The sequence below is a fragment of the Phaethon aethereus genome (assembly GCF_964289735.1).
Source record: "Phaethon aethereus genome assembly, chromosome: 3".
NCBI lineage: Eukaryota > Metazoa > Chordata > Aves > Phaethontiformes > Phaethontidae > Phaethon > Phaethon aethereus.
Window position 1 is genome coordinate 56,441,752 of NC_138576.1, and position 26,976 is coordinate 56,468,727.

The 26,976-nt window shown below is 41.1% G+C and overlaps 1 protein-coding gene across 1 annotated transcript in view; it reads right to left on the reverse strand.

Annotated features, from left to right (window-relative positions):
• Nucleotides 1–12,846: 12,846 nt before the first annotated feature.
• Nucleotides 12,847–26,976, reverse strand: part of ROS1 (ROS proto-oncogene 1, receptor tyrosine kinase) — a gene marked incomplete at both ends in the record, with an annotated part of 76,560 nt that continues 62,430 nt past the window's right edge. Inside the window, 2 exons of the mRNA XM_081997112.1 lie at nucleotides 12,847–12,998; nucleotides 23,007–23,170. Coding sequence (XP_081853238.1) covers nucleotides 12,847–12,998; nucleotides 23,007–23,170 — 316 coding nt within the window. The remainder of the gene's footprint in view (nucleotides 12,999–23,006; nucleotides 23,171–26,976) is intronic.

A 26,976-nucleotide genomic window follows, 5' to 3' on the forward strand; every position in this document is an offset into this window, starting at 1 on the left:
TACTCTAAAAGAGTCAAATGATGTCATGGATGGTGATGCAAAGCCACCGGCCTTCGTACAGGGGGCAGAGGAGATTGTGGCGGGGGGGGTTTAGTGGTGTGAATATTTTTTTATGGCAGTGAAAATTATTTCTCAAATGCAAACACGGGAAAGGTACTTAGCAGTTTTGAACTGGATTTTTACTTTACACAGTAGAAAAGTAAAAGGAGGAGAAACTGGATCTCACGAACGTTTTCGGACTATCAAGGGACTGGTCAGATTTTTCAGCTCTGTGGTTGTGAGTGGCAAGTGTCTGGCCGGGGCCACCTGCCCTGGGCTCGCAGAGATGCAGCTGTTCCACGCACAACTGCTCGAACCCCAGAAAGACGAAAACCAAGGTGGCACTTCTCAGAGTTTGGCACAACATTTGCGTTTGGATATATAACGGTTGTTTGGTTGTGTTTTGTTTTTTTGTTGTTGTTGTTTTGTTTTGTTTTGTTTTTTACAAGAAACATTTTCTGGTGAAAGTGAAACCCTGTTAAAGCAGGGAGAGGAAGGACACCCGTGAAGAACCGCTCGCCCTCAACCCAACTGCCTTTAAGGGGAACACCAGAAGGAAAGGCACGTGATGGACAATAGGTCTGAGTTGCCTCTAACATTTCTCTTTGTCTACATGTTGCTGTCATTTTGTCACTTTAATAGTTGTTTTGTTTAGGTTTTTTTGAAAAGGGGAATAAGGTATCTATTTAACAGTAGGAAAGCTGCATTAAAGTTATCTTCTTCTTTCACCCTGTGTGCTTTTTATGAAGAATTAAAGCTAAATAAGAGAAACGAGGCAAACTGGAAAATTCAGGATGAAATAGGAAAAATACCTGTCGTGTGGATGAAGTGAGTTCTTTTATTACTTTGCATAAAGATAAATAGAAATCCGAGCAGTTGAAAATATTTTCTGAGTAAAAAAGGCAGTGATAAATACAAAATATAAGAAAATGCAAGGTTGTTGCAGTGCTACGTTTTAGTGCACGGTGTATCTGTAAGACAGGTTAAAGGGGGCTGCTCCATAATAAGGGAGATTTCTTCGTGAAGCTGATGGAAGAGGCAACTGTAGCATTTAGCATCGTGATTGCACTGGTAAATTAAAATGCTATTACAGGGTGATGAATAACTAATGAACCAGTGCAGAAATGGCAATTTCCCCCATACTTAAAAGCTGACCTTTTTTTACAGGCAAAACATCTGATCTCAACACTACCATGTTTTGGGGTTTTCCTGTTTTTTCTTAATGTAATGTCTTCAAAGGCTGAAAAAGTTCAATGCATGTAAGAGGAGAGTCGTAACATTACCCCTCTGACACTAGGAGAAGCGGTAGAAAATGGACTTTTGTGTTGTGATAAGAGTTTTTACCTTCCGACACTCACATAATCTGGCATAATGTTTACCACGTGTCAGAAAGGGAGTTATGAATAACCCAAATTTTCTTCTCCTAGGTTTCAGCTCGGCAATAACTCCATTTCTGGGGAAGAATAAGAGCCCTAATAATTAGTAAGAGTATGATAAAGCAGTGTGAGTAAATAACTGTGGGAAGCTGGCAAGAAGCAATGTGTGCAGGGCATCCCCAGCCAGAGCCTGGCAAATGGCAGGAGGTGACTCGCCGTGATTCCTTCAGCCAGACGTACCCCGAGCATTTTGCCCTCAGCCTCCAATTAGCCAGAGCCCAGACAAGCTGTGATGGGCAAAGGAAGGACTCCAGAATTTATATTACTGGTTAAAACAAAAACGAACATTCTGAGGTGTCTATCAAGAAAGAAAGCAGCAACACTCTGCAGGAGAAAAGTAACTAAAAACAGCATTTAATTTCATTGCTGCAGAACCTTGGAGATAACAGGATCATTCTGTGAGCATTTTCCTGTGGGTTTTTCCAGGCTGTTTTTGATTTTTTTTTTTTTAATTAATCTGGCTCTATCATTGGTTGTGCCTCACCACAATTGTTTCTTTTTTCTTTCTTTTTTCCCCCTCTTCTCTACAATTCATAATGAGGAGGGCTGGGCAATACAGCCCAAATGCATTTGGAAATAAATATTCATGTAAGCACAAGCCAGTCTTTTATTTCATTGGTATTTACAATTCATTTTGACTGTGAACATTTTCAAGCATGAGAATTTAGACAATGACTACATGAATATTAGTTTCAACGTCTGTTTTCCAGGTACTCTTTTTTCATTGTTGTATTGTCATAGCATCCAAGCACCAAAGGCAAGATTGTGGCTCAAGGCGTTAGATGTGCAAACTGCTCTTCAAAAATGCTCCCACTCCGGATGGACTGCAGCCTGGAAGCGCACGTGCCCTGTTTCAGCTAACCTTTGCAGAGTTTTGCTCGCTCTGTGTTACTCTGACTCCAGGGGACTGCTCGCAGCACCTATCTTTAAGGCTTGGGCGTGAGGCTTTGCAGGACTGGAGCCGCAGCTCCTGGTGCGGTAATAGCAAATAACCTCCGTGCCATTTCGCAACTCTCTTTTATTCCTCTTTTTTAAAAAACTCTCTTTTATTCCTCCTCACCATTACTTGCTTAATCATGAATGCTTGTGGGAAACCTGGAAATACAAAAGAAACCCTTCTTATATGTGTCTTATAAGCTCTTATACGTGTCTTAGCTATCACATGCTTGTCACGCCAAAAGAGCAGGGCTGCGAGTCCCAGGTCCTGCAGCCCCAAGAGCAGATCCTCCTGCTACCCCTTTCCGAGTGTCGCAGGGGTTAGCACCGGCTTGTGCTCTCTAGCTAGCCACCTGACAAACAGACTAGCCCAGCTGGGACAGACGAACGAACACGGTTTGCGCAGAGTGCAGGGAAGGAGGCAGAGAGACGGGATCTGCTGCGGAGCATGGCGGTACCGGCCGCAGCGCGAGTATCTGCTGCTGCTGAGCGACAGCAGTTTGCAGAAGTCTGCGAAGTGAGCTCTGGGCATATTCACTGCAGACATTTATTTCCCTTTCTGAAAATAACTCAAAATTAGCAAAGCACCACGAAGTAATACCGTTTTAATGAATACTGAGGTTAACAGTGACCTGCCAAGGGAAGGATGGAAGTGGGGACGGGGCGTAGCATTTGTGGCCACACTCTCCACTTTATTTTCACGAGGGTTTTGCTTTGGTATAGCTGCAGTTGCAAGAAGGCAGCACAGAGCGCTCAGACTCATAAATATGTGCCCCTGCACTTGCAGTCTAACGTTGGAGAGCTTTAGGGCAATGTTGCTTACTTCCCACCTCCTTTTCCAGAGGGTTTTCCATAGGATCCCCGGGAGAAAAGGAGGAGAGGAGGAGAGAGAGGGTGAAAGAAAGTCTGAGTAATCCCCTCTGCCTCCCCTGGACTGTGTGCTGCCCGTCTCTGGGGAAATGTATCTGCCCTGTCTCCTCCTTGGGTCAGGAGGGGCTGCCGGCCCTTCTCGCCTTCCCTTTGAAGTCTTATTTAGGTTCATGACAAGCTCTCGCCAGGACTTAAAGGTTGGTCCCTTCCTAGAAGGGAGGAAAAGGCTTTGGATGCACCAGAGTTCTCTGACTGGCAGTACTCATGCATCTTTTTCTGGGCTAGGGTTGTAATTAACGTGCCCTTTTGATTAAGGCAGGCTGAGCCAGCTCCTCTGGGGGACTGTGGTGTCCTGGCTGGCTTCCCTGGCCTGCCACCCAGAGGAGCAGTTGCAGCAGGGGTAGGAAAGAGACTGGCGTTATAATTATTTGAAAGAGTGAGGTATTGATTTTGTAGGCTAAGCAATTTTGCATAGGGAAATGGGAATAGGGGATCATAAAAGAAAAATGAAAAAGGAAAAGAAAAACAAAAATAAGGAGGAGGCAAAGGAAAAGAAAAGGAAAAAGAAAAATAGAAAAAGAAAAACAGAAGGAAAAGAAAAAAATAGAAAAAGAAAAAGAAGAATAGAAAAAGAAAAATAGAAAGAGAAAAAGAAAAATTGAAAGAGAAAGAGAAAAAGAAAAATTGAAAGAGAAAAAGAAAAATAGAGAAAAAGAAAAGTAGAAAGAGAAAAAGAAAAAGAAAAATAGAAAAAGAAAAATAGAAAGAGAAAAAGAAAAATAGAAGGAGAAAAAGAAAAACAGAAAGAGGAAAAGGAAAAGAAAAAGGAAAAGCTTTACTTCAGTCAGGCCCCAAGCTCTGGGGCTACAGCCCTAAGAACTGTGTTGTTAACTCAGTACTCGGCACAGGATGGCTGTTCTGTAAACCGAGTGCACCGGCAGGCAGCTCAGGCGGGCAGGGTCCCCCCGGCCACGTCCGTCTCTAAGCGTGCCGGAGCAGCTGCCTTTGCGGTGCACCCTCTACCGCCTCCTCAGCCAGGCGAAGCCTGTGGACGCTGTGCACCAAGCCGTGAGCACAAGCTGTAACGGAGAGGCACCGGCGTGCCATGTCCCCCCGCCTGCCCCTGCCCGCTCCGCCTCAGGTCCTGCGGCAGAAGGGGACGGGGCTGGAGGAGCCTCTGCAGGGGGGTGCAGGTGGAGGGGTGCAGGGTGCACGGGTGAGCGCCCCTGAGCCCCATTCTCACGCACAGGCACCTTTGCTGCACTCGGCTGCAGCCCACACCACCGCGGGCTGGCCGAGGACTGCAGCGTTTCTTTAGGGACGTGTCGGTTGCTTATTTACATTCATGGTAAAGGCAAGATGAATACAAAACAGGAGAGCTGTCCCATTAGGAGATGTGATACCACGCTGGACGTTACTGGGGGTGCCCCACCTCCCCACTGTATGGCACATTTCCTCCTGGCCCACCTGGCCCAGGTACGGCTGCCAGGCGCACTCCTCGTTCATCACACCCCCCCGACTTCTTCACTTCTCAACTTCTGGCCCCAGCCCTGACTCTGCACCTCATCCCCTCTCCGTTCTCCTGCCTCACCCAGTCTGTTCCCTCCTGCACTGACCACCCTGGCCCCACGCTGCAGCAATGGGGAGCAAAGGAACGGTGCTAGGAGGGACACAAACTTCCCTATCAGTGCTGTTTGCATGGAGTTGGAAGTATCAGTATTTCTGTGATAAACAGGATTGGACAAACATAGACCCTCCAGAAGAGCCAGCACATTGCCCTCAATCCCGCACCATACCCCTGTGGCAGGATCCAAGCCCTAAGCCCTGATCCAGTGGAACAACCCCTTTTTCCATAAGCCGAGTCCTAAAGAGCTGCAGCAGCCCCAGTTGCACAGACACAAATGATTATTCTCTCTTGACGGACCTGCACAGCTCCCTCCTTGTATTTAACTGCAGTCCCAGTGAGCTGGATCGGGAAAGAGACACTTGATAGCTGCTGTTTCCGTGGTTGAAATATTTGTGAAGTTAGCGCATAATCTGAAAGCAGAAGCTAATAAATTGTAGGGTGCTAATTGGGGCCGGAGTGGAGCCGTCAATCATATTATCCTAAACACACAGAGACCCTCATAACCTAAAAAGGCAAGAGAGCCTCCAGGAACAGCTCCCAGTTGTCACTAGCCATGACCTCCACTTCAGTCGGAGCACAGAGAGTCAAGGCAGAGAGTTTATTCTGCTAAGAAAATGCAAATCCTGTGTTTAAAAGGGCACTTGCATTTGGTTTTGTTTATCCTCTTTAGGAGTGTATTTCCCAGGGCACATCATTGTTTTGCTTTGCCACTTAACTTGCCACTCCTGCAATTTAAAAAAAACATGTAAATCAGATAAGAATTTACAGTTCTTATATTTATATAGTCCTTTGAGTAACAGTCAGAAGTTTTTAGTCACAGTGCAACCTCTTAGCATATAGGCCGGTCTTCTAAAAGCCATCTTAGTGTTTGCATTTCTTTTTTTCTTCTCATGCCCCAGAAACATATATACTTCGAAGCTGCAGGAGTCTATGATCTGAGCCAAAACACAAGTGTGCCAACATGGTAGCAATAGGGCACTTGCAGCTCTAATCACTTTGTCACTGCCTTTTCTTATATTGCTTCCATCAAGATCAAGTATTTTACTCATCATATGATATAAAATTGAATCAAAGAATGTTTTTTAGTAATACTTTCCTCCAGAAACTCATTTCTATATGGAGACAGGTAGGCTTTTCAGAAAGTGTTCCCTGGAGGAAAGATCTGAAAAAAAATTAGGAGCAACCCAAAAGCGAGGAGTAGGAAATCTTGATTTTGGTGGCAGTATGACTACTGCATGCAGGCCTGACAACTGAGCTACAGTAAGGTCAAACGCTTTTCCTGGTGACACCTCACCCAGCCCTTAGGGACCGCCTAAACTTACTGCTGCAAGACCACATGATTAAGTGTACAAAGACTTTTAAAGATATTTCTAAATGTGTCGTTTTCCCCTCATTTTTGATGCCTGTATTAATTATTTAATGCCAACCTTGAATGCTAGCAAGAATTAGGACCTATAGTCCCTTCTCAACTTGCTTCTGTGAAGAGAAATGATAAGTGTCTAACCTGGTGATGCTGCCACTAAAGCCAAGAGCCATCTCTGATGTGGGTAGGTGAGAGGATGTGTTTGATGACTGACTGTGGTTTATCATGGCCACTAATTTTGTTTTAGTAGATTCAGGTAGAGGATAATTCTTCATGCTTTAAACCACAGACTCAAAAATTATGGAGTGATACCTCTGTTAAGATAACAAAGACTATGTCAGCAGACAAACTGAGGAAAGCACAAAGCTGGCAAAGGTCCTACTTGAAGAACACAAGGCTGCAGTGTGTGAGTAGGTTTCCATCCCAGGGGATGTGGTGATGTCAGAGTGAAGACATATGCAGATTTGAGAGAAGATATTCTCATAAAAGGTTAATTCTGTGACTCCCAGAGTTCTGTCTCTCCTGTTTCACTGTAAAAGAAAGCTAAATACATTTGTGACCGGAAATTGCTGAGAACTTACACACGGTCAGCCTGCCTGGAGAGATGTGCCAGTTGGATATATGAAGAGAAATACACCAGGAGATTAATCAGAGTCAGGAGATTTTGGTTCTACAAAACAATGTTAAAACTCCACTGAATTTCGTATAGGATGGATGAAGAGGCAACTATAGTTGCTTACTGTACTGCATTAGGATAACAAAGGCATTTCAGTGGCCTCATCTCTGAGGCCATTGTCAGGGAAGACAGAAAAAAAAAAAGCAGGAAAAAGAAGATCCAGCTATGTCAACAGCACTGCAAAAGGGATTGGTATCCAAACAGAGAGTGGCTATTTTACAGCTCCATTCTTACCGTAAAAGATAGAAGGCAGTGATGAACGTCCTCCAAATGGAAGATGTCATCTGAAGAAGAAGTTAACACATTATAAAAAAGGTTATTTTATACGGCAGGATCAGTCATGTCACTGGCAATAATGACAATATTTTGGCATCATCACTTGGCTTTGATGCACTGTGTTTCTGGTTATTTATTAGAGTTAAAACATAATGTCAGTTAGAGGTGCCAAGTGTCATTATAAATAGAGCCATGATCGTTTGAAAAAAACACCTGGTATGCAAGCTCCTGTAACTCACTCCAGTGTGTGTGTGTAAGAAAAACTTCCAAGAATCAATTAAAAGAAATGAAGGTGAATTATAACTTTTTAATCATTAGCAGACTTGTCAGGGCTATTTTACAGACTTCTTTTCTATAACAGCTATTTCAGGTCTGTTATAGCTGAATTAAGATCAGCTTAGTGTAGAAAGAGGTAAATCTGAATCTAGAAGAAAGGTTGCCTTCACAGTTGTTATTAAAATGCATAGTCCTAAACCTGAATCACAAGGGATCAGTTTCACCCAGTTATGCTTACTACAGCCACACTTGAGGACTTAAACTGTCATAGGCAGCATGCCACAGATGTCAAAGGAAAAGAAAAAAAAAGAAAAAAAATCGATACGTTAGTCAATTCAAACAGGTGGTAAAACTTTCTCTGCTGAAAACGTTGTGGGAAGCAAGGGTGCAGTGGCCCTGCTGTAAGGAACTTTCTGCCCTTCCACAGAAGTGGTGAGGGAACCAGATTTTGAGGGACCTTGTGATCTGGAGGATGTTACTAGTCTCTGTTTTCTAGGGTGCCAGGAAAGCTGAGGAACAACAACTTTAGTCTCAGCCCTGGGCACTGGCTTCAGCTTCTCAGATAAGCAAGGCTGTGGTGAACTCAGGTCTTGCATTTCTTGTCCCTGACACTTACTAGTTTTTGCAGGTAACAAAGCCTAACAGAAAACACTTGCATTAGCAGTGTAGCTGCACAACCTTTTCCTTTCTGGTGGTCATTTTTAAGTTCCATATCTTGGGATGATGCTATTGAATGACTGACAATAAAATCTCCCAGAGAAGATGAGACCTGAACGTTAAATACAAAAAAGGCAAAGAAATCATCTTGGCACCTCGTTTTTTTCAGTCCTACGTGATACAAACAAACAGGTCTTTTGCTTTTCATATCTCAAAAAATCCTCTCTTCACGTTTTCCCTTCAGAGCTCTTGACAGCCACATTCCCATAGCTCAGGGCAAACTGGTGAGCGCTCCCTCTGTGGCACATGGGGATAAGCAAGTGATCCCACTGAAGCCTGGCATATCTCTCAGCAGCAGCCACACACAACTTTCCATAACGTTATCTTTGACCCAGTAAGGACTCAATATTTTGCTATAAAGCATTGGTTTTTCCTTTGTAGCATCTTGATCGTGGTCCCAAATGGAAAGCATGAGGTACACATGTTTTGGATAGAACTGGTCATCAGTATGCGCCGGCTCAAAAGCCCTTGCAAGCAACCCTGGAAAACAGAAATGCACTGACAGTCGGGTGTTACCTCCTGCTGAAGGACTGAAGATAGCAGACCTAGAATTGATGCCACCAAAAATGCTGCCTTAGCAAATAACTAACATCTGCCCTGGCCCTTCACATTTACAAAATAATTTCCAAACTTCAATTAATCATCACAGCATTTGTGTTATGCTGTAGTAAATACTATTCATAGGTAGCAGTAAATATTTTTCATCCATTCATATGGATGTCAATTCTGCAGCTGAGAAATTAAATAAGCCAACTGAAGCCACATAGTATGTGCATGTCTGCCCAAGCATGGCTCAGAGTTCCATCATTGCCATTTGAGAGCCCAGCACGAGTGGGTTGTGTGTGGTGTCACATCCTGAAGCGTGGTCACCATCGTTGCTCACTGATCGTGCAGAGTCTGTGCCGGCATCAAGGAACAAGGAAGATTCTGAGACAGTAACTGTCTGCGGCCCGGAGACTCACCTAGGGCACCCCTGATCAGTGTCTGGGGGCACTCGTCTCCTCTTCCTGGGCAGCTTAGAGACTGGGTTGGAGTTATTTTTAAATAACTTAAAGTCCTGGGTTGGAGTTTATTTTTTTCATAGCAGCTCGTCTTGTGCTGTGTTTTAGATTTGCGACCAAAACAATACTGATAATAGACTAATGTTTTAGTTATTGCTGCAAAGTGCTTCTGCAGCATCAAAGCCTTCTCTGCTTCTCACTCTGCCCCCCTCCAGTGAATAGACTTGGGGGTGCACAAGAGGTTGGGAGGAGACACAACTGGGGAGACAAAATAACCAAAGAGAGATTCCACACCATATAATGTCATGCTCAGCAATAAAATGGAGAGGAGGAGACTTAGGGAGATTAGCCACCTTTTGCTCAGGAACTGGCTGGGCATAGGTCTACCTGTCTCAGGCCAAATCTTGGGAAGCTAAAGACTTGGAAGCAATTTCTCCACTGCTGTACATCAGCGTAGCTTAACATATTTAACTTGCTTTACAGCAGGTGAAGATTGGGTCCATCTGCTTTATACTAGCCTGAGAACGATGCCTTTGTAAAGAAGCTTTTGGAATTGCTGTCAGGAACCCCTATGCATTTATGATTCAGACTTCAGGCATCACTTTCTGCTTCCTCCAGCTCTTGTAGAAGGAATCTTCCCAGGACTGGTTTCTCCTCTCATTTAGGTGGCTTCCTCTGGCTTACAAGGGAATCCAGAAATAATTCCTCTTACTATATAGATATCACAACCTAGACTCAGTCTCGCTGTACACCTTAAACGAAGCAGGTAAAAATGTACATTATTGCCTCTATGCTTGAGGTTGAGTCTCACAGCAGTGTGTCACACAAGTGTGGTCACAACAACTGCTTCATTTGTACCCTTATCTCATGTTTAACCTCTCTGATATTTTTTCTCCCCTAAACACTTATTTCCTTTAAATTATATCACCCTTAAACCCATTTATACTTATTTTAAAACCTATAATCTTGAAAGTCCAGTCACTTGAACTCAAGGCTTTCTCGACTCTTTCCTTTGATCTGCCACAGGAGGAGGTACCAACTATGAGGGACAAACAGAGACCAGGTAATGCCCATTTGTCTGCCCAAGAGAGAATGTGATCATTCATTCTTGTCACCTCTTGTATGTGTGTCTCCCTATTGTCTCCAAAAGTAGCTATGAAAACTGTCATCAGGGGCTGGCTGCTTGAAGGTGAGAGGTGTCCTCCTGATAATGAATAAGAGTTAATGAGTAAAATGTGAATCATCATGAAGACTTTAAATGAAGAGAGGAAGCATTCTTTAATGAAATAGAGAAGGTAAAATGATGAAGATTTGGGTGATACAGAAACATGAGGGATTAAGAAACTCTTTGCAAGTAGCATCATGGGCGGATGCAAGTGACGTAAGTTTGCACACATCAAATTCAGCTTTACCATGATTCAGTGGAATAGTTGCATTTGTATACTTACTCCTCTAAGGCAGGGAAATGAGAGAGGGAGGATAGAGTGATGGGCAGGGCCATGCTCAGAGCTGACATCGTATCACTGAGCATTCCTCAGATCACTGCACTTATGTGGTAGGCTAGGTATTGTGTCTTCCACTGAATTCAGCAAGTTATAGGTCAGGAACCTTAGACTTGAATCGAGAGATTTGTGTTTTATCCAGTCCAATACATTTTTTATACTATTAGGTGCAAAAGGTGTGTATCACTGGTCAATATCCTAAGCTTTCATTTATTGGCAATGCATTAAACTTGACACTTTCTTCCTCATCATGCTGTGATAAATCATCCTTTCAAACTAGTCTTGTCTTGTAACACCCACAAAATGTGGACAAAACAAGACTTTCTCTTTGTTCTTTCTGTGCTGCTTTGGGTATTTGTGACTACTTCAAGACCTCAGGGGCATTACTTCTGACTGCTGTCTATCACTGATGCTCACCTTGCCCACTAACCCGGCTTACCCATGTTGAATAGGCTTTTGCTTGATTCTTTTCCAACTCAGACCTACAAGAAATTGAACCAACTTGGGTTATCACATCACAGATGTGGTCACGAGGCCTGTGAAAGGTGTTGCCTAGATGAAATTTTGGTAGGAAACACCTGCCAAATTTCAGAGGGATTGAAGGCTTCTCCGGCTAAAGAAAAAGATATCATAAGAAGTCCTGTTGGTTTTCAAAACATTTGTTTGTGGCTTGCTGACTGAGCAGTCCTCTTAAGTGGAATTACGTATGCACATGAAGTCATCCAGGTGTGGTGACTACAGAAATGGGATCTTCCTGGTTTCTGGCTAGCACGTGCTACTGGTTAGTAAACGTTACTCATGTTGAAGTTATTGAAATGGAAGGAATGGCTGTACAATCAATCAAGCAGCACTTGAAGAGGAAGGAAACATTATACAGTATTTATTTATTTATCTGTCACTCATGGTCTGGTGAGCATAGTGAAGTGCTGCAATTGTTATTAGCAAATCTGTTTTTTACACTAATTTGTAGAGGAAGACAAAAATATTTATACAGACTGCTTGAATGGGCTTTGACAGGGACTTTGAAGAATCCTAATTCAAAAGCTCTCAACTTCTATTTTGTTTGAGTAGAACGGTCAAACCCCAAATTTCTTGTTCATCTGTGTTGGATCTCCATTTAAGAAACTTTTGAAGCTTGATTCAGTGGAGCTGCATCTTGAAAATATATATTGTTTGACATCAGATAGTGCCTTTACTACTGTCCAGTGTCCCTCATTATCAAATATTTGCATAAAATCCCAGCATGTTTCTAGCTTTCTGACAGATGTCAGTAAATAGCTCTGCATAATTTGCAAACTACTGTTCATGATAAAATGTTCCAAAAAACTTACTGCTGTCTTTTATTCAGTAATGATTTATATATAATTTTATTATATACTTTGACTTGATCTCAAAACACATCAAGGAAAAGTGTCTTCCTTCACCCAGTCTGATAAAAAATGAGGATGATGAAAATTAAAAAGGGAAAGGAAAAGAAATGTAAGAAAACAGGACTATCTAGATTCACAGATCAATCACTGTGCAACTTAACATTCAAGATGATTGCAAACATTTGTTTAAATTAAATAGTGAAATAGACCATACCCAGCAGTGGACAACCCAGTCACCCTTCTTCAATTGCATTCTGATTTGGAGTTCATAAAAATATAACAAGATTTTATGTTAGGTTTTCAATCTGTAAAATCTTGTTAGTGCACAATGAAGCTAGATTTCAACTGTGTTTTCTTTTCATGAGGGAGTTGGTCCCTTCTTTGAAACAGCATACCAGTACTCCCTTTTTGGAAGGACTGCCTGTGTCTGAGACATATGCGATTGCGTAAATTTAATCAACACAGCGGTAAAATCACTTGCTGTCTGATTACATGTTTTATTACCTTAAACTATCTCCTGTGAAATACCCAAACTATAACATAGAGAATACTAAAAGCTCTGTAACTGTTGTCCTATTCTGCTATACATCATTCAGTACCTTATGACATTTTCTGGTTGTTTTAGTGTTTTAGAGTGTTGCTGGGTTTTTTAAGTCATCTCTGTAAGTATGACAGTGTGCAGAATATTTTCCTTGGCTATGTCTTCTTTGGTAGAGCTTTTCCTCTTCTTCCTCTCTTTCTTTCATAACAGAGGGCATCAGACTAAACTAAGTTCAGCAGAATTGATGCTTCCTTGATCTTGTTTGCCTTCTTTGACTAATACCAAATAATTTAAGCCGTCTTGATTCCTTGTTTCCATTAGTGTGGCTGAAAGAATACTGTCCGAATCTGCACATGGAACATCACTATCTGCATTTAAAAAAAAAGACAACAGCCCAGTGATATACATGTAGCATTAGAAAGCACACAAAATCAGACAGCTGTTGGAGAAAGTTGACCTAGTGACTGCATAAAGAATGACTGATGATTCAAGTTTATTTTCTGCTATTGCCTGTGTGGATTATAGCTATAAGCAAATCGCTTAGGGAAGGCTGGTTATCACCATTCATACCTCCACAGGCAGCAGTACAGTTATGAATACATGACTTGCTTCTTTTGGTAGGAAAGATAGCCTGCATAAAGCCAAAGTGATTTTAATCTGTACCTTTGTGTAACCCTCCTAACAATACTGCTAGAGAGTCCTGTAATATAGGCAGTATTCTACCTGCTGAATCATTATATACTGTCTCTCTACAGGACTTGTAATATTCTGTCTTTCTAGAAGCTAGAACTTGGCAATCCAGTGTGTTTTTCCCATTTCTAAAAGCTTTATATTTTCTCCCTAATTTGATGCTGTTCACATATACAGAGTTGCCTGAAATCTACTGCAGGGCATATATCTTTAAAAAATGTAAAGATGATTAACTAAAGGCTCAAGTTATAATTGTTGCTATTTTTTGCACTTACTTTTGTAACATGTACCTTTTTTATTACGTTTCCTCCTTATTTTACTTCACAACTGGAAAATTAAACACATGACATTCAGGGTTATCTGTTCAAAAGAATTTCAAGCATTGTGCTGTTGCACCAGGCAACATACAACTTATTATGTCACTACGATCACACACACCTCCAAGCTATAAAGTCAGAATTCTGTTCTGCACTCTAGAGTCTATTAGGAAAGATTATCAGGAAAAGTCTGAAGGAGAATATTCATTTTAGAAACCTGTTAGCAAGATTGGGATTGGAACATAGAGCAAACTGTGGTCACATACCACAGTGACTGACAGCTATGAAAAATCATTTGATACTCACTTTGTCAGTTCAGGACTATTATGGCAATATTTAGTAATTCAATCCTGACTAAGCCCAACCAGTACAGCTCTTCTTTGTATTTGTTTTTTGTTTAATAAAGCTTTTAATGGGAACCCCCTGGGGTTAAGTTCCTTTGGAAAAGGCACACTGGCAAATGCTGAGGGCATGTTTGCAGCAAACTCTTAAGAGAGAATCCTTAAAATAAGGACCCAAGTAAAACTGGGTATTTACAGACCAGACATATGCCGGCTGACCTGCCTAAGTATAGAACACTAGAGGAGCATTCAGATTTGTTTCCTGTATAAGTATCTGGAACTGATGAGGTGATGTTTACACAAATGTGAGTATGAGGTCACTGAGATATTTTTACCAGATATATAGATACATTACTAATTCTTTCCCCAACAGGTCAGAAGAACTACAGAATATATAAAATATTATAATCCTTTTTCAGCCTATGCGCCACTGTGTTTCTCATTATAGAGGAAAAGAGCTAAAAAATCAAACACCTTGAGTTGGTTTCAGTTTTTGAGCTTTGGGAACATAATAAGCAAGAAAGACTATTTTTTCAGAATATTCTTATGCTATCCAAAGACAGAGGAACAATATAATGTTGATGACCTTTCTCCTATGATATGACACATATAAGCTACATTGCCACTTTCACAATGAGGCTTTTGACTACAAGTGCCCTTTCCTTCACTGTTGTGTCATCTCTTAGCGCAGTGTTCGGCACCTATGAAAGCTTAGCACCATTCTGCTGTACAAGCCGAAAAATCTATGCAAAGATGTCAAGTTATGTAGTACAATGCTTGCCTCTCATGTCAGTCAGCAAAGCAAGCAAATAATTTTTGCTTACTTGATTATATGATGGATGGAGACAGAAGATTCTGAAAAGGAGAAATTGAGGGAAAAAATCATGATATGTTGTGAAATTCCCCAAGAAATGTGAAGGTTAGAAGCACCACCAACAGCCTGGGAAGCCATAAGGCAATGAACAGAATTCTGAACAATCTTTGGAAGCCCCCAAAAATATTAAGAAATTGAAGGAAGATAGAGAGAAGCTGGAGTGGGGAGGCAGGTCAGTATATTCATGAGATATCATTCTTTTCTTTTCAGTTTTAACATTGCTAAAATTAGTTGATTGATGTATAGTCATGCTGGGTTATACGTGAGTAAATGCAGGATAAACCATGTGATGTGATCCCCTCAGGTTTCACAAGCAAAGGCTGGCTGAGCCAACAAAACACCCCGAGAGAAGGCGTCCAAGGAACACCTTCATGGAATCTGAAGTCGTGCTGGAGAGTCAACTCCAAACACTTAAATCCTGAGGGGTTGTCTACACTGTGGTCTGCTGCATAGTGTAGAGTTACCCACGTTCCACTTTAAACAGCCTACCTCAGGGCATGAGGCAGGTTAGCTCTGGCAGTCCAGGGCTTTGTACAGGCTGAGAAGTACTCTGCTAAAAAGCAGATTCCCACTGAGCTCTGTGCTCTCTCAGGTAGACCACTTCCAATAACTAAAATGGCATGTTCAAAGCTCAGCACTATATTTGCATAGATACCTGTCTCAGGTCCTAAATGTGTATAGGTTTGACCTTCCTGGACACCTTTCCTAGTAGTGGTGTGCTTAAAGCACATCTGAGCCAAACTGCAGGTAAGTTAATTACAATACATCTCTCCAGGGGCAGGCAGAATCTTACTCTAGAGAGCCCTGCATTAATTGACACAAGAAACTATGATCGCCTGACTCATAGTAATGAGGGATGGAGTTTGCTTGCTTAGCCTCCTCTGAGGAGACTGGTCCTAACCTGATAAAATCTGTGCTTCCCCCTTCCCAATCTCAGCACCTCAGTCGGCTGCTTCCTGCCGCAGGACAGCCGTGGTGCCGGCCTGGGTCACGTATCCTGCCTCACGATCGCAGAACGTCTTTCCTTGCCTGCTCAGTAGGCTGTGTGGGCTCACAACATGTTTTGAAGTCCTGCTTGGAAGGGTGCAAATTTTTGTGATGTCTTGATAAGCAGATGGTTTTTTTGGTGTTTAAGTTCAGAAGGTGACAACATATAAGAAGGAAAAAAATGTCAGTAGAAAAGCTGATTGGTAGAGACTGAAAAAACTGATATAGAGATGCTGATCTTCTATTACAGCTGTTTCAGGGCCAGATCCTCAGCTAGCACAAATTAACAAAGCTCCATAGAAACCAGCAGGATGCCACTGATTTACACCAGCTAAGTAGCCAGAGCCTGCGACATTACTAATTCTGGGTAACATAATCTCATACAATGCTTAACACCTTCAATAAGGTAAGGTATTTAGAAGTGCAGCCACACTTGCTTTTTCCCATTAATATCCTCTTGTTTTTCTCATATATATTCCGCCCTTTGTCCCCGCCACACCATGTACGTGGTAGTAAACAAGAGACTAGCTGACTTACTGGCATGGTTGAAAGAGATACCCCACAGTGAACACATTCAAAAGCAGCCCATGATGACATATGTTTATTAAGGGTGAAAAAGGTGGCTATTGAACCCTGACTTCTCCACCTCAGCTATGTTGGTTAGCTCAGGGAGATAGTTCCTGTATAAGGAGTATTTTCCTGATACCTGCTTGCCACCTGGAGCTGGAGGTGCTGTGTTTCAGTTGCTGCACATTGCCAGTAAGAATATAAATAGAACAAATATATACCCGTTTTAATACTCTGTATTATATATCAGTGGAGATATATCTGTGTTTCCTGTCTAATGAAGCATATGATCTTGCATGGTTTGAGGGTGACTCACTGAGCTTTGCTATTCTGTCAGACACTAAAGGTGCTAAAAGTGAGAATTTTGTTCATCCCGCATTTCCACTGCACTAAACTATTTGAAGCATTGACTGCCTGTCTTTATTTTAATAGATTTTTCAGAGATCTGTGGACTGAAACCTCTGTGTGCTAGAAGCTGTCTTGGGCAATACAGATATAAAGCTGTTTATTATCTTATTATCATTTATAATATAAGAGCACCAAAAAAGGCCGGTTCTACATATGCTGCAATACAATAAGGGTATATAAATAGGAAAGCACCTTCCTTCTCCAGGTCACAAAGCAGGATTAATTTTGCTATGTTTTAATCACCCAGATCTTACATATCCAGTTTAAGGTCCTTGCCTAGGCTGCCTTTACAGTCAATGGAGACAGAAAGGAGGAATGAGTCGCTTTGTGGAGATGCTTATTTCACATCTTTACTATTACACAATACCATCCCCTGAATGTGTCTACAACTCTCTGGTGACTATCAAACAGCCTAGACAGGCAGCATAAATGCAGTGCTTGAGTTTTAGTTGCTTATATCTATACACTCATATGACACAAACGTCAGCTCTTATAACATCATGTCATCCGATTTTTTTTCCTCAGTCTAAGGCAAAGTATTAGCACGACCTTTCTTGCAGTATCATATGGCTCATGTGTGCTCTCTGGAATCAAACAGCATTTGTCTAGGGGGCAAATAAGAAATGATCATGCCACCAAGTCCCCCTTTTCCTGCAGTGTATTAACCATTCGCTGTTTCGGAAGAAGCCTTTTCTCTGACCTCCACTGGCTTTGGGTCAGCCACACACTAAGCTAAGCGGGGAAGAGGATTACTGAATTTCAGAAAAATACAAAGGAGACTAGATACAAGGTTTTAAAAATGGCTCTTATCAACACATCTGCTTTAGAGAAGCTTCCATTTGTCCAAGTGATTGCTTTAAGTTCAGAGAGGTGTGCAGAATAGTTTTCAAAAGACATCTGGTTTTAGGAAAAAAAACCTGATGACTTTTACACAGGGAACACCAAACCAGTACTACTGAGCCAGCAGAGAGGACAGACATATAATTAATGGTGAAATCACTGATTTCAGATTTTATTATCAAATCTCCTCAATGCAAAGTTTTGAACAGAGATTAAAAAAAAAAAAGTGACATTTTTAGCAAGTACCTTAATTGCTGAAAAGATTAAATACACTGAGTGACTGGCTTTGGAAAAAAAAGCTAAAAAAGGAAACATTAAAACATTCTGGTTTATCTTCCCACATTTTTCAAGAAACATCTCCAGCTTAGGGATTTAAAAATAATGGTTTTGAGGCCAAATGTGTTTCCTTTTAGTCTTTAGTCATTTACCCTGGATTTCCTTGGGCTTCCTCCAACTGCCCTGCATCTCCTCTAGCCAGAGGAGCCACTTCTAATAGTAAGAGCGTGGTGCTCTGACACAGCTTCTGAGCAATTAGACATTTTTTCCTTGTAGGTCCAAAAGGGATTGTGGGGAGCAGCCCTGATAAGAATAGTCCTCCTGGGTCATAAAGGCAAGGAGCTGCTCCAGCTGCTTAATGCCCAGTTGTCTGATGTCGGCAAAGACGTTTGCCAAAACAAACAGGTGTTTCCATCCCTTTACGGGGCACACTTGGGACCTGAAAAAATATAGTGCTGTCTTGTATGTGCAAATGTAAAAAGTTATGTCTGAAAATAGATGGACTAGTTATTTTTACAGCAATGCAGGGCCATCCTGTTAGCATGCTGATTCATGACATTTCATTTGCACTTGAAACTGGGGAAAGAACAGCCTATCTTTCAGTAATGAATGGGGACTCTGGTGACACAGCTTCTGTTCAGTCAGTTCCCATTGCATTCAACACCCACTGGTGTCTCAGTCCTCCAGCTGGACAGTGCTTCCCTCACTCAAAAAAATGTTGTTAATGCTACTTAATGCCCATGATCAATGTCCTGGGAAAGCTTGTAAGAGCAAGAAGGAAAAACTCAAGTGGTAGGCCCGTTCCTGGTCCTGAGTTTGCTTCCCTCCCTTCCGAAGAAGCAGAGCCAGGAGCTGCTGGTACTGCTCAGGCATATTTATTGCCACTTGATGCCTCCTTTAGAAGGGTAACTATTGCAATAACAAACGCAGTGTCCCGTTTGCCATCCCCATGCTATCCTGTTAGTGTGCTGTCCAGACCACTAACATACTGCCTGTATCAATTCACCCACACTTGCAGTCCATGTGTCATACTGCACTGGCATTAATGTTGTTGCAAAAATCTAATGTTTTCCAGCTCTCCCACCTATGAAATAGCACCGACAGCATGTATGGATCTGCTAAAGGTGTGGTTACCTACAAGTAGGTAAGGCTCAATAGAATTTGGAAAAAGTATGATTCCATGTAGGGCTAAGTATCATAGTTATTTTGAGGTCTGTCATTTCACTTTGCTTGACATTTGGCTCTTTCTTTTGGAACAAAGTCTCCTGGTGAGAGCAAACATTTCTTGGCGGGAGGCTCATGACAGGAGTTTCATTACACACAAAGGCCAATGACCGCGTAACATTTTTGGAAAATGTTGTCCAGCACAATCCATCATGGAACAGTTTTTTGGATTATTTGTTTTGGTTGTCACCTTTCCACTACTACTACAAACACAAGAAGTACTTCACTTAGTCTCAGCTAAAAATGAATGCAAATTTAAAAAATCATTTACTTATTATATAGTGTTTTACAAATCACAGACTGAGACATATTCCATGCCGCAAACTGTTTATGACAGGGTCATGCAGCATGTATTTTAGTCTGGAAGCTCAACTAGAACTCAAATTGCTGGTTCTTGCTTAAATCAATCACATTTCTGGAGCCCACATTTCACTGAACTGTGATTTACATCACAGGCAGCAAAACTGTTGAACTAGTTTAAGGCTGGAGAGCTACAGAAAACTGCCATGCATGTGTCCCTGATCAGATAATACAGCAACATTAAGACATCACCAGGACTCTAGGCCTTCAATCAAGGATGCAGCATAACATTTTAATGGGATTATAAAGATTGTACTGGGGGAAAGAGGGAGATAACTTACAGACAAACTACGAATATATGGGGAAATAAGTACATGCATTATAGAGACATGTAAAGAACTTACCAAGTGTTTAGTCTTTTGAAATACATTTTAATGAAAGGATGATACATAGATGAACAAAATTCAAGCTATACTGTTTCCTGATGGGCATTCCCTGTATGAAAATCACTGAATGAGCCTGAGAAGAAGTTAAGGAGGAGTTTTGAGAACTGAAACATGAAAACATTGAATGGAAGCATGAAAACAGCTGCTTTGTCTTCCCTTTCCAATGCAGATCCAACAGTGCGTCTGTGGCAACAACAGATGGGCAGAGCCTATGGAAAGGGAAGAATGGGGGGAAGCCACAAGAGGGAACAGGGCAGCTGGTGGGGAAAAGGGTCAGGGACAGAGTGTGCCAAGCAAAACGGGCTTGGCACATACCTCCAAGAGGTATTGCCAAAGCTCTGCCTGAATTGCCCTGCTTACCATAGTGGGACAGATTTTACCAACTAGGTTATTACAAACAGGCTTAATGCAGTCTGATTTAAAAAGTGACTGCTGCCTACAGATTCCCTGAATATAACATACATTATGGAATACCACTATTACTAAGACTATCCTAAAAATGCATTATACAACCACATTTTCTGGAGTAAACAGTTTTTTCAAATTTTAACCATTCAAACTGAAACTTTTCATGGAAGTCCCAATGCATATTTTCTTTTTCAATAACTTGGCCACTTCTAAGAATGTTACTTTTGTCCCTGACAAACAAATAAAGCAATGGCTTTTTCTCTGTGACCTCTGCTGTGTGGCAGAACCTGAAATATTGTAAAATAATGTATTTTAAGTTAAAAATATGTATTTGTCATTCCAGTGAAAGTAATGATTTGCTTAGATTGAGCAAGTTAACAGCAGGGGAAAGATCATGCTTAGCTGGCACATGCTAAGCAAAGACTTGCACTGAAACTAAAACCTTTGCATGTTACATCTGTGCCAGGCCTGCTTCACCAAAAGGACGACAACCTATATTCCACCCTCTTTCCCCAACTCCAAGCAGCAGAAGGACAGGCTTGTATTTAAAAGTTTCAGCCCTACTAAAGCTTTTAACAGATATTGATGTAATGCCACAAGAATTTCTTAACTCCCTTAGTTTTCATGTCTCTCTTGCCCACGGAGTTAGGGAACACAGAGCAAAGATGTCTAAGCTAGGAAACCACACTAGCTCAGGAGTAGATGCAAGCAGTTGAATCAGTACAGCCCGTGTACAGTGGATGTTGTGTTCCTGTAGCCATCTGAAAATTAAACATCTAGTCCAAGATGCTGTAACCAAGTTGAATATGGCAAGTCACCTAGATTCTAGCCATCATCAGTGGGCAGAAAGGCAAAAGGTGACCCCTTTCATGCTATGATACATGCCTAAGACATAGGACTTATCACTCTCTGGAGATGTCTGTTTCTGCTCCTGACCACAGAGAGGTCTAGAAGAGTACCTTAGATGAGACTCCAAGCTTCTAAACAGCTACATTTAGGTGAGATAAAGTCCATCCAAAATATAAGGCCTATTATCTTGGGCATAGTGCCTAATTAATTGGCTGTACACTTTTCCTGAGCTAATGCCAGCCTTAGATTTGTGCCAGATTAAATATCTCTCTCCTGAACTCCACTACTCAGAGCAAAGATGCCCTTAAAGAAACTATGAAATTACACTACATGCTAATACACAAAGCTTTTCATTATAGAATAAAGGTTCAAAAGCAGCTGTTTAAAAAGCAAGAAATGACAGGTTATCAGTTCTGGCTTACTTTGGTCCCATCATGTCTTGATAAAGTCTTTAGTTTTGTAATGACATATAAACATGTCATGCACAGATTGGATCTGACAGAGAGAGAAGTCATGATGGGGATAAACTGACATTTGTAAAGCTACACCTAATGATAAAGATTAGCAAAATATCAAATAGACTGTCATTAACTGAGCATTGGACTATGCCAGTGAATTGAATATAGGTCGAATCCTGTAGAAAAATGACTATGTAGTTGTATAATTGAGTATTGCATCATTCCTGGAATGGATCAGGAAGTTTTTAGGAAATCACAAAATATTGGTGTATCAAAACTGTTTATGAAGCAGGGTGAGTTCCTAGTTCAACAATGTTTTGTGAAGGAAGAAAACCCCAATAAATATTTTAGATATTTTAGAAACAACTAGGTTTTGTTTTTTTAGAATGGAAACTAATTCTTGTAACAGGAAGTATTTTTCATTAGAAAACCATAGAATGCAAATAGGTTAAATTAAAAAAAAACCCACCCCTCTGTGAAATAAAAGTGAAATATTTCAACTGACAAAAACTTCCATTTCGCAGATTTTTCAGGTCACATTGTTTACTAAGACTTCATTTTTTCTCAAAATTTAGGAATATCTCAATTGAGGAATTACTGCAGGGTGTGAAAAGCTTCTTGTTCAGGCCCAATCAGGATATTCATTTCCATGTTTAGACGATTTGAATCACAGTTGCACAGACAACTTCAAATTTAGCGTTGCCTGTTGGTTTTAATTCCTGTCTCCAAAACCTTAATAATGTTCTTATATAACTGCGCTCTGTTGTGTCCCATGTCTTAAGTATATCTTCCTTAACATCACCTAGTTTTATTCACACACAGTGTGCAGAGCACAGGCGTGATGTGACTCCTGTGAGCTATCACAGTTCAGGCTAGGATGAAATCTACCTTACTTCGCTACCTAATTTATGCCTCACTTTCAGGCAACTACTGAATCAGTATTCCTAAATTAAGTAAGTAAGTGCCTAACTGCCGTGTTTAGTTGATGGAGAGGGAGTAGATGCCTTTGTAATTGGAACAGATTTCCACCTCGAACACTTCTAAAGCTCTCCCAGCTGTACAAGGAACTTAAGCATTTACTTTAGCAGAACAGGGTCATGAAGTATCAAAAATTTAGATGCAAGCTGCATGTCTCTGTGAGGCAGGCTCAGCTACAACCTCATAGGGGTCTTTTTGCTCAGTAACCTTATGTGTGCTTTATCTAATGCATCGTACCTAATGGCACCTAATGAATCTTTACAAGTTCATTATGAGAGAGGTAGATCTTCGCTGTTTCCATTTTACAGGCAGAGAATCTGAGGCAGTGACAAATGCAATGAAAAGAACTGTTAAATCCCACTTTTTTCACAGGAAAGAGGCCATAGGGAGAGCAGGTACAGGGCCAGACTCACCCTCAAAAGCTTGGTTGATGACTCCAGTTGCTGCCTCTTTGTCTTCAAGGTAGTGGATGAAGGACGGTGGAGAGTGTCTTATCTCTTGCAGTTTGTCCTGAATATAAGAGAAAGTAGGTCTGTTGTGAGGTTCTTGGGCCCAGCATCTTGTCATTAAATCACATCTGAAAAAAAATTAATTAAAATGCAAACATTAAAGATAATAGAATCATTCATCTCAACACTTACCATTAAATCATCCGAGAAGCAAGTCTGGCCTAGATTTTCAACTTCGAAAAACTTTATATGTGGTACAAAGTTTATCATCAGCTGCTGAGGGAAGGAAAAGCAGATTAAAGATCAGTTGTCATAAATACTCCTTATGAATGCTTTTAATTTTTCAAAGATGGATATTTTTGAGATTAGGACCAGCTATAACATTATTAAAATAAAATAAAAAGATGCATTTGCCATTAATATCTGCTCTCACTGAAGAAGTCACCGATATTTTCTAAGAAAGCAGACAAGGAGGTAATTCTCTCACAGAAGAAAAAAGGATGCCTAAATCCAGAAATGAACCTGAAGATATCAGTTTATTTAATCCTCCTTCAACTCACGCTACCTCATATTTAGGGGAAGTTCAAGGCAAACCCTGCAGCACAGAGAGGCTTAATTTAGACTTCTGCCTCCAGACCAAAACAAATAGGACTAAGTTTTCCCACCAAAGGCAAAAATGGTATGAGTTTCCTCTGGGTGCAGAGATCCTAGCCTACATTGCACAACACTATCTGTACCATTCAGTGGAAAACTGCCCCTCCCTTTTGTCTAAAGGATAGGGCTGATTTATATTGCTTACTCAAGGTGAGTCCAGGCTACACAAAACCAAATCCCACAAAAGCCAGGGGGAGCCAGGCTGAAAACCAAAACACAGCCAGCACCTGGACATGCTAAGTGTTGGGAGTGGAGAGAGGTCTTAGAGTCTCAAAACCGGAGAGCAGAGTTTGAGCAGCCAGTGAAAGGCAGCTTCGGGAAGCTGCTACTGGAATTTGGAGTATTCACCTCTAAGCCCTAAGTTCAAATCCTCCCCTGACAAATAGCCTCCAAGACCTGCTGCTATGTGATACCAGGCGTTACTGAGTTATGTGAAATGAATTGGCTTTCTCAGATCCTCACTTCTCCATCTTAAAAAGGAGACTGCTGTCCTTCACCACAATTGGGTATTTTATAAAACCCTTGGTGACAGGTGGCAGAAATCTCTTGACTTCTGATTTTTCAATGATATTTTTTGTTAAACTATTGTCATTGGGTGAGAAACATGAGTAGAAAAATTGTTTCAGAACCACTTTTTATCAACCTGTACCATGTGGTTCTGGAGCTGGACAGAGTGATTTTGTTTTTTCAAAAGGATCCAAAGAAATTTTGAAAATCCATTTTAAGAATCTAAAAAGTGGTCGTGACTTCCTAATGTCACTTCATCTGCTTACTTTCAGGTGTAGTGGTTATTAATGACACTAGAAATATAGATGCAAAAGTACTGAATAGGATCAAAATGAGGTGAAATAACTGGTTTTCCTTGCGCTGCCAGCAAAGTGTCTGTCACACTGAGTTTGAAAGCCAGCGTCGGATGCTGGAAACCAAACAATCTGCTTTCTGGTCATGCTGGTTGGTAGGATATCCAACGAAAAAACATGAGTTCAGGTGCTGTGTTCTGGTAGGTTAGCACTTGGGCTCTCATGAGCAAAGCCTTGTGCAAGATGTAGCAATGAAATAAAAGAGCTGACTGAGTACACTGCTCCTCTACGGAAAGGAAGAAACAGACAACCATAGGCGAACAGAGGGAGAAAGAAACAGGAAATGATACATAAGTCATAGAGTCATAGAGTAGTTTGGGTTGGAAAGGACCTTCAAAAATCGTCTAGTCCAATGCCCCCGCCATGGACAGGGACATCTTTCACTACATCAGGTTGCTCAAAGCACTATCCAACCTGACTTTGAACACTTCCAGAGACGGGGCATCCACAACTTCTCTGGGCAACCTGTTCCCAGGTGTCTCACTACCCTCATTGTAAAAAATTTCTGCCTTACATACAATCTAAATCTACCCTCTTTTTATTTATGAAACAAGAACATGACAAATGTGGATTCTGAATATTTTTATATTCCTAAGACTAATCTCTGTCTTTCTAAATAACTAATTTTTTATTGGACAATCTGCTTTGTTCAGTTTTGTTATTGAGTGGGGATATTCATTGCTGGCAAAATATTCAGAACTGGAATTTTCTCATTTTAATTATATCCTGTATTCTTATTTCCTAAATCAAGTTACTTGATGGTTGGCTTAAAATATTAATACCAGATAGAACTGATATTTTTCACAAAGTATTTTATTCAGACAGGCTTTAGGTTTCTAATGACAAAAACTTCCATGCTGTCTCAGAATATATCTGGAAATTTTGCATGGACAGCTATTTGTGGCATGATATTTAGTCTTCAAGGCATGTTATGACACATGGCATAAACTTTCACTAGCCCAGAAATGCACCAGTCAAGAGGGTGAAAGCCAGGTTAATATGCCAAGTTGTACATGAATGACAGCTTGAACACATTTTTATGTTTTTTGGGGAGCCAAACATGGGCTAGCAAATCATGCATCACTTCAGTATGAGGAAAAAACTCAGAGGATTCCCCTACTTCATGGGGAAAGCCTTTCAGGAAGAAATGAAAAATAACAGATCCAAACACAAGATCAGCTAAAGGTTTATGTGTAGGTTCAAGAACCATCCTGTACATCTACACACCTACACTTCACAACTCTGTTTTATCTAGGTGGGACAACTGGTAACCATATGTCAAATACAGCTGCATATGTGGGGTAAATAAGAACTCAAGAGCCTGGAAAACCAAAGAACTAATATTCAGTATCTAATATTGGAGGCTGAAAGAGAACAATTCCTGAAATGTGCTTTAGTGCACAGAGGCTACAGGACATTACCAATTTTCTCTCAGATGAGACGGAAAATATAATTGATGTGGGGATTTTCCTAGAAAAGGAGAAAATTTCTTGGGATGAAGAAGAGCCTCTGCTTTCATCTGATGCATTCTGAGCAAGCCCTTCTTCCCTTCCACCCTCCAAATCCCTCCAGGGGGATGTTCCCAGACAGCAAAACCAAAAGCTTTTAGTTACCAAATTAAAGTTTCTTCATCAAACTCAGTTGTGTAACTTTGCATGGGACTGAGCATTTGGTGAAACTGCAGCTTTAAGTCAGCAAGAGGTCCTGTGTTTGTACAAATTCTCCTGACTGTAATCCACAGCCTTTGAGGTTCTATGTTAAATTAGCTCAGTTCAGTCCAAACTTTGGCTTGCTCTTGCACCTAGGTGGCTGTGCCAGATGTGGATCTCTGACTGCAAAAGTAGTGCCACTCATACATCTAATTCATATTTCAATAAATGTGGCTCATTTATAGATCCCCAAGTCCCTTTTACAATTCACTACCAAGCTTTACCTATCCAAACTTCTTTAGGGGAAAGCAGATGATTATTCCCTGGAGTAACATCCTGTGGATGTGAGGGGGAGAATTTCTCCCACCTGCCAAAAAAAAAAAACCCAATCCCACTTCTTTAGTGCTTTTACACTGCAAATTTTATGTCATCCCTACTTACCCTTGCAGTGTAAGCCTACCACAGATTCCTAAACACTTCTCAGATGAAGTAGTTTGGCCTTTGAACTCTCTTCCTATCAGTGATGGTTTGTTTTGTCAAATGACAATGAGCAAGCCAAAGTGCAGAGGAGACAATTACTGACTGCTGATGTCCTGATGCAGGTTCAAAACCACAAGGAGGGAAGCAGGAATGTCAAGAATCCCAGTATGCCATTAATGAACTAGCAAAGTAGCAAAAAGTATTTATGTTACTGACAGAAGCTGCATGCAGGTGCTGAGTGTTCACCAAATGAGATAAAAGATGGTACAAGAGTCTAAGAGCTCATTCAGC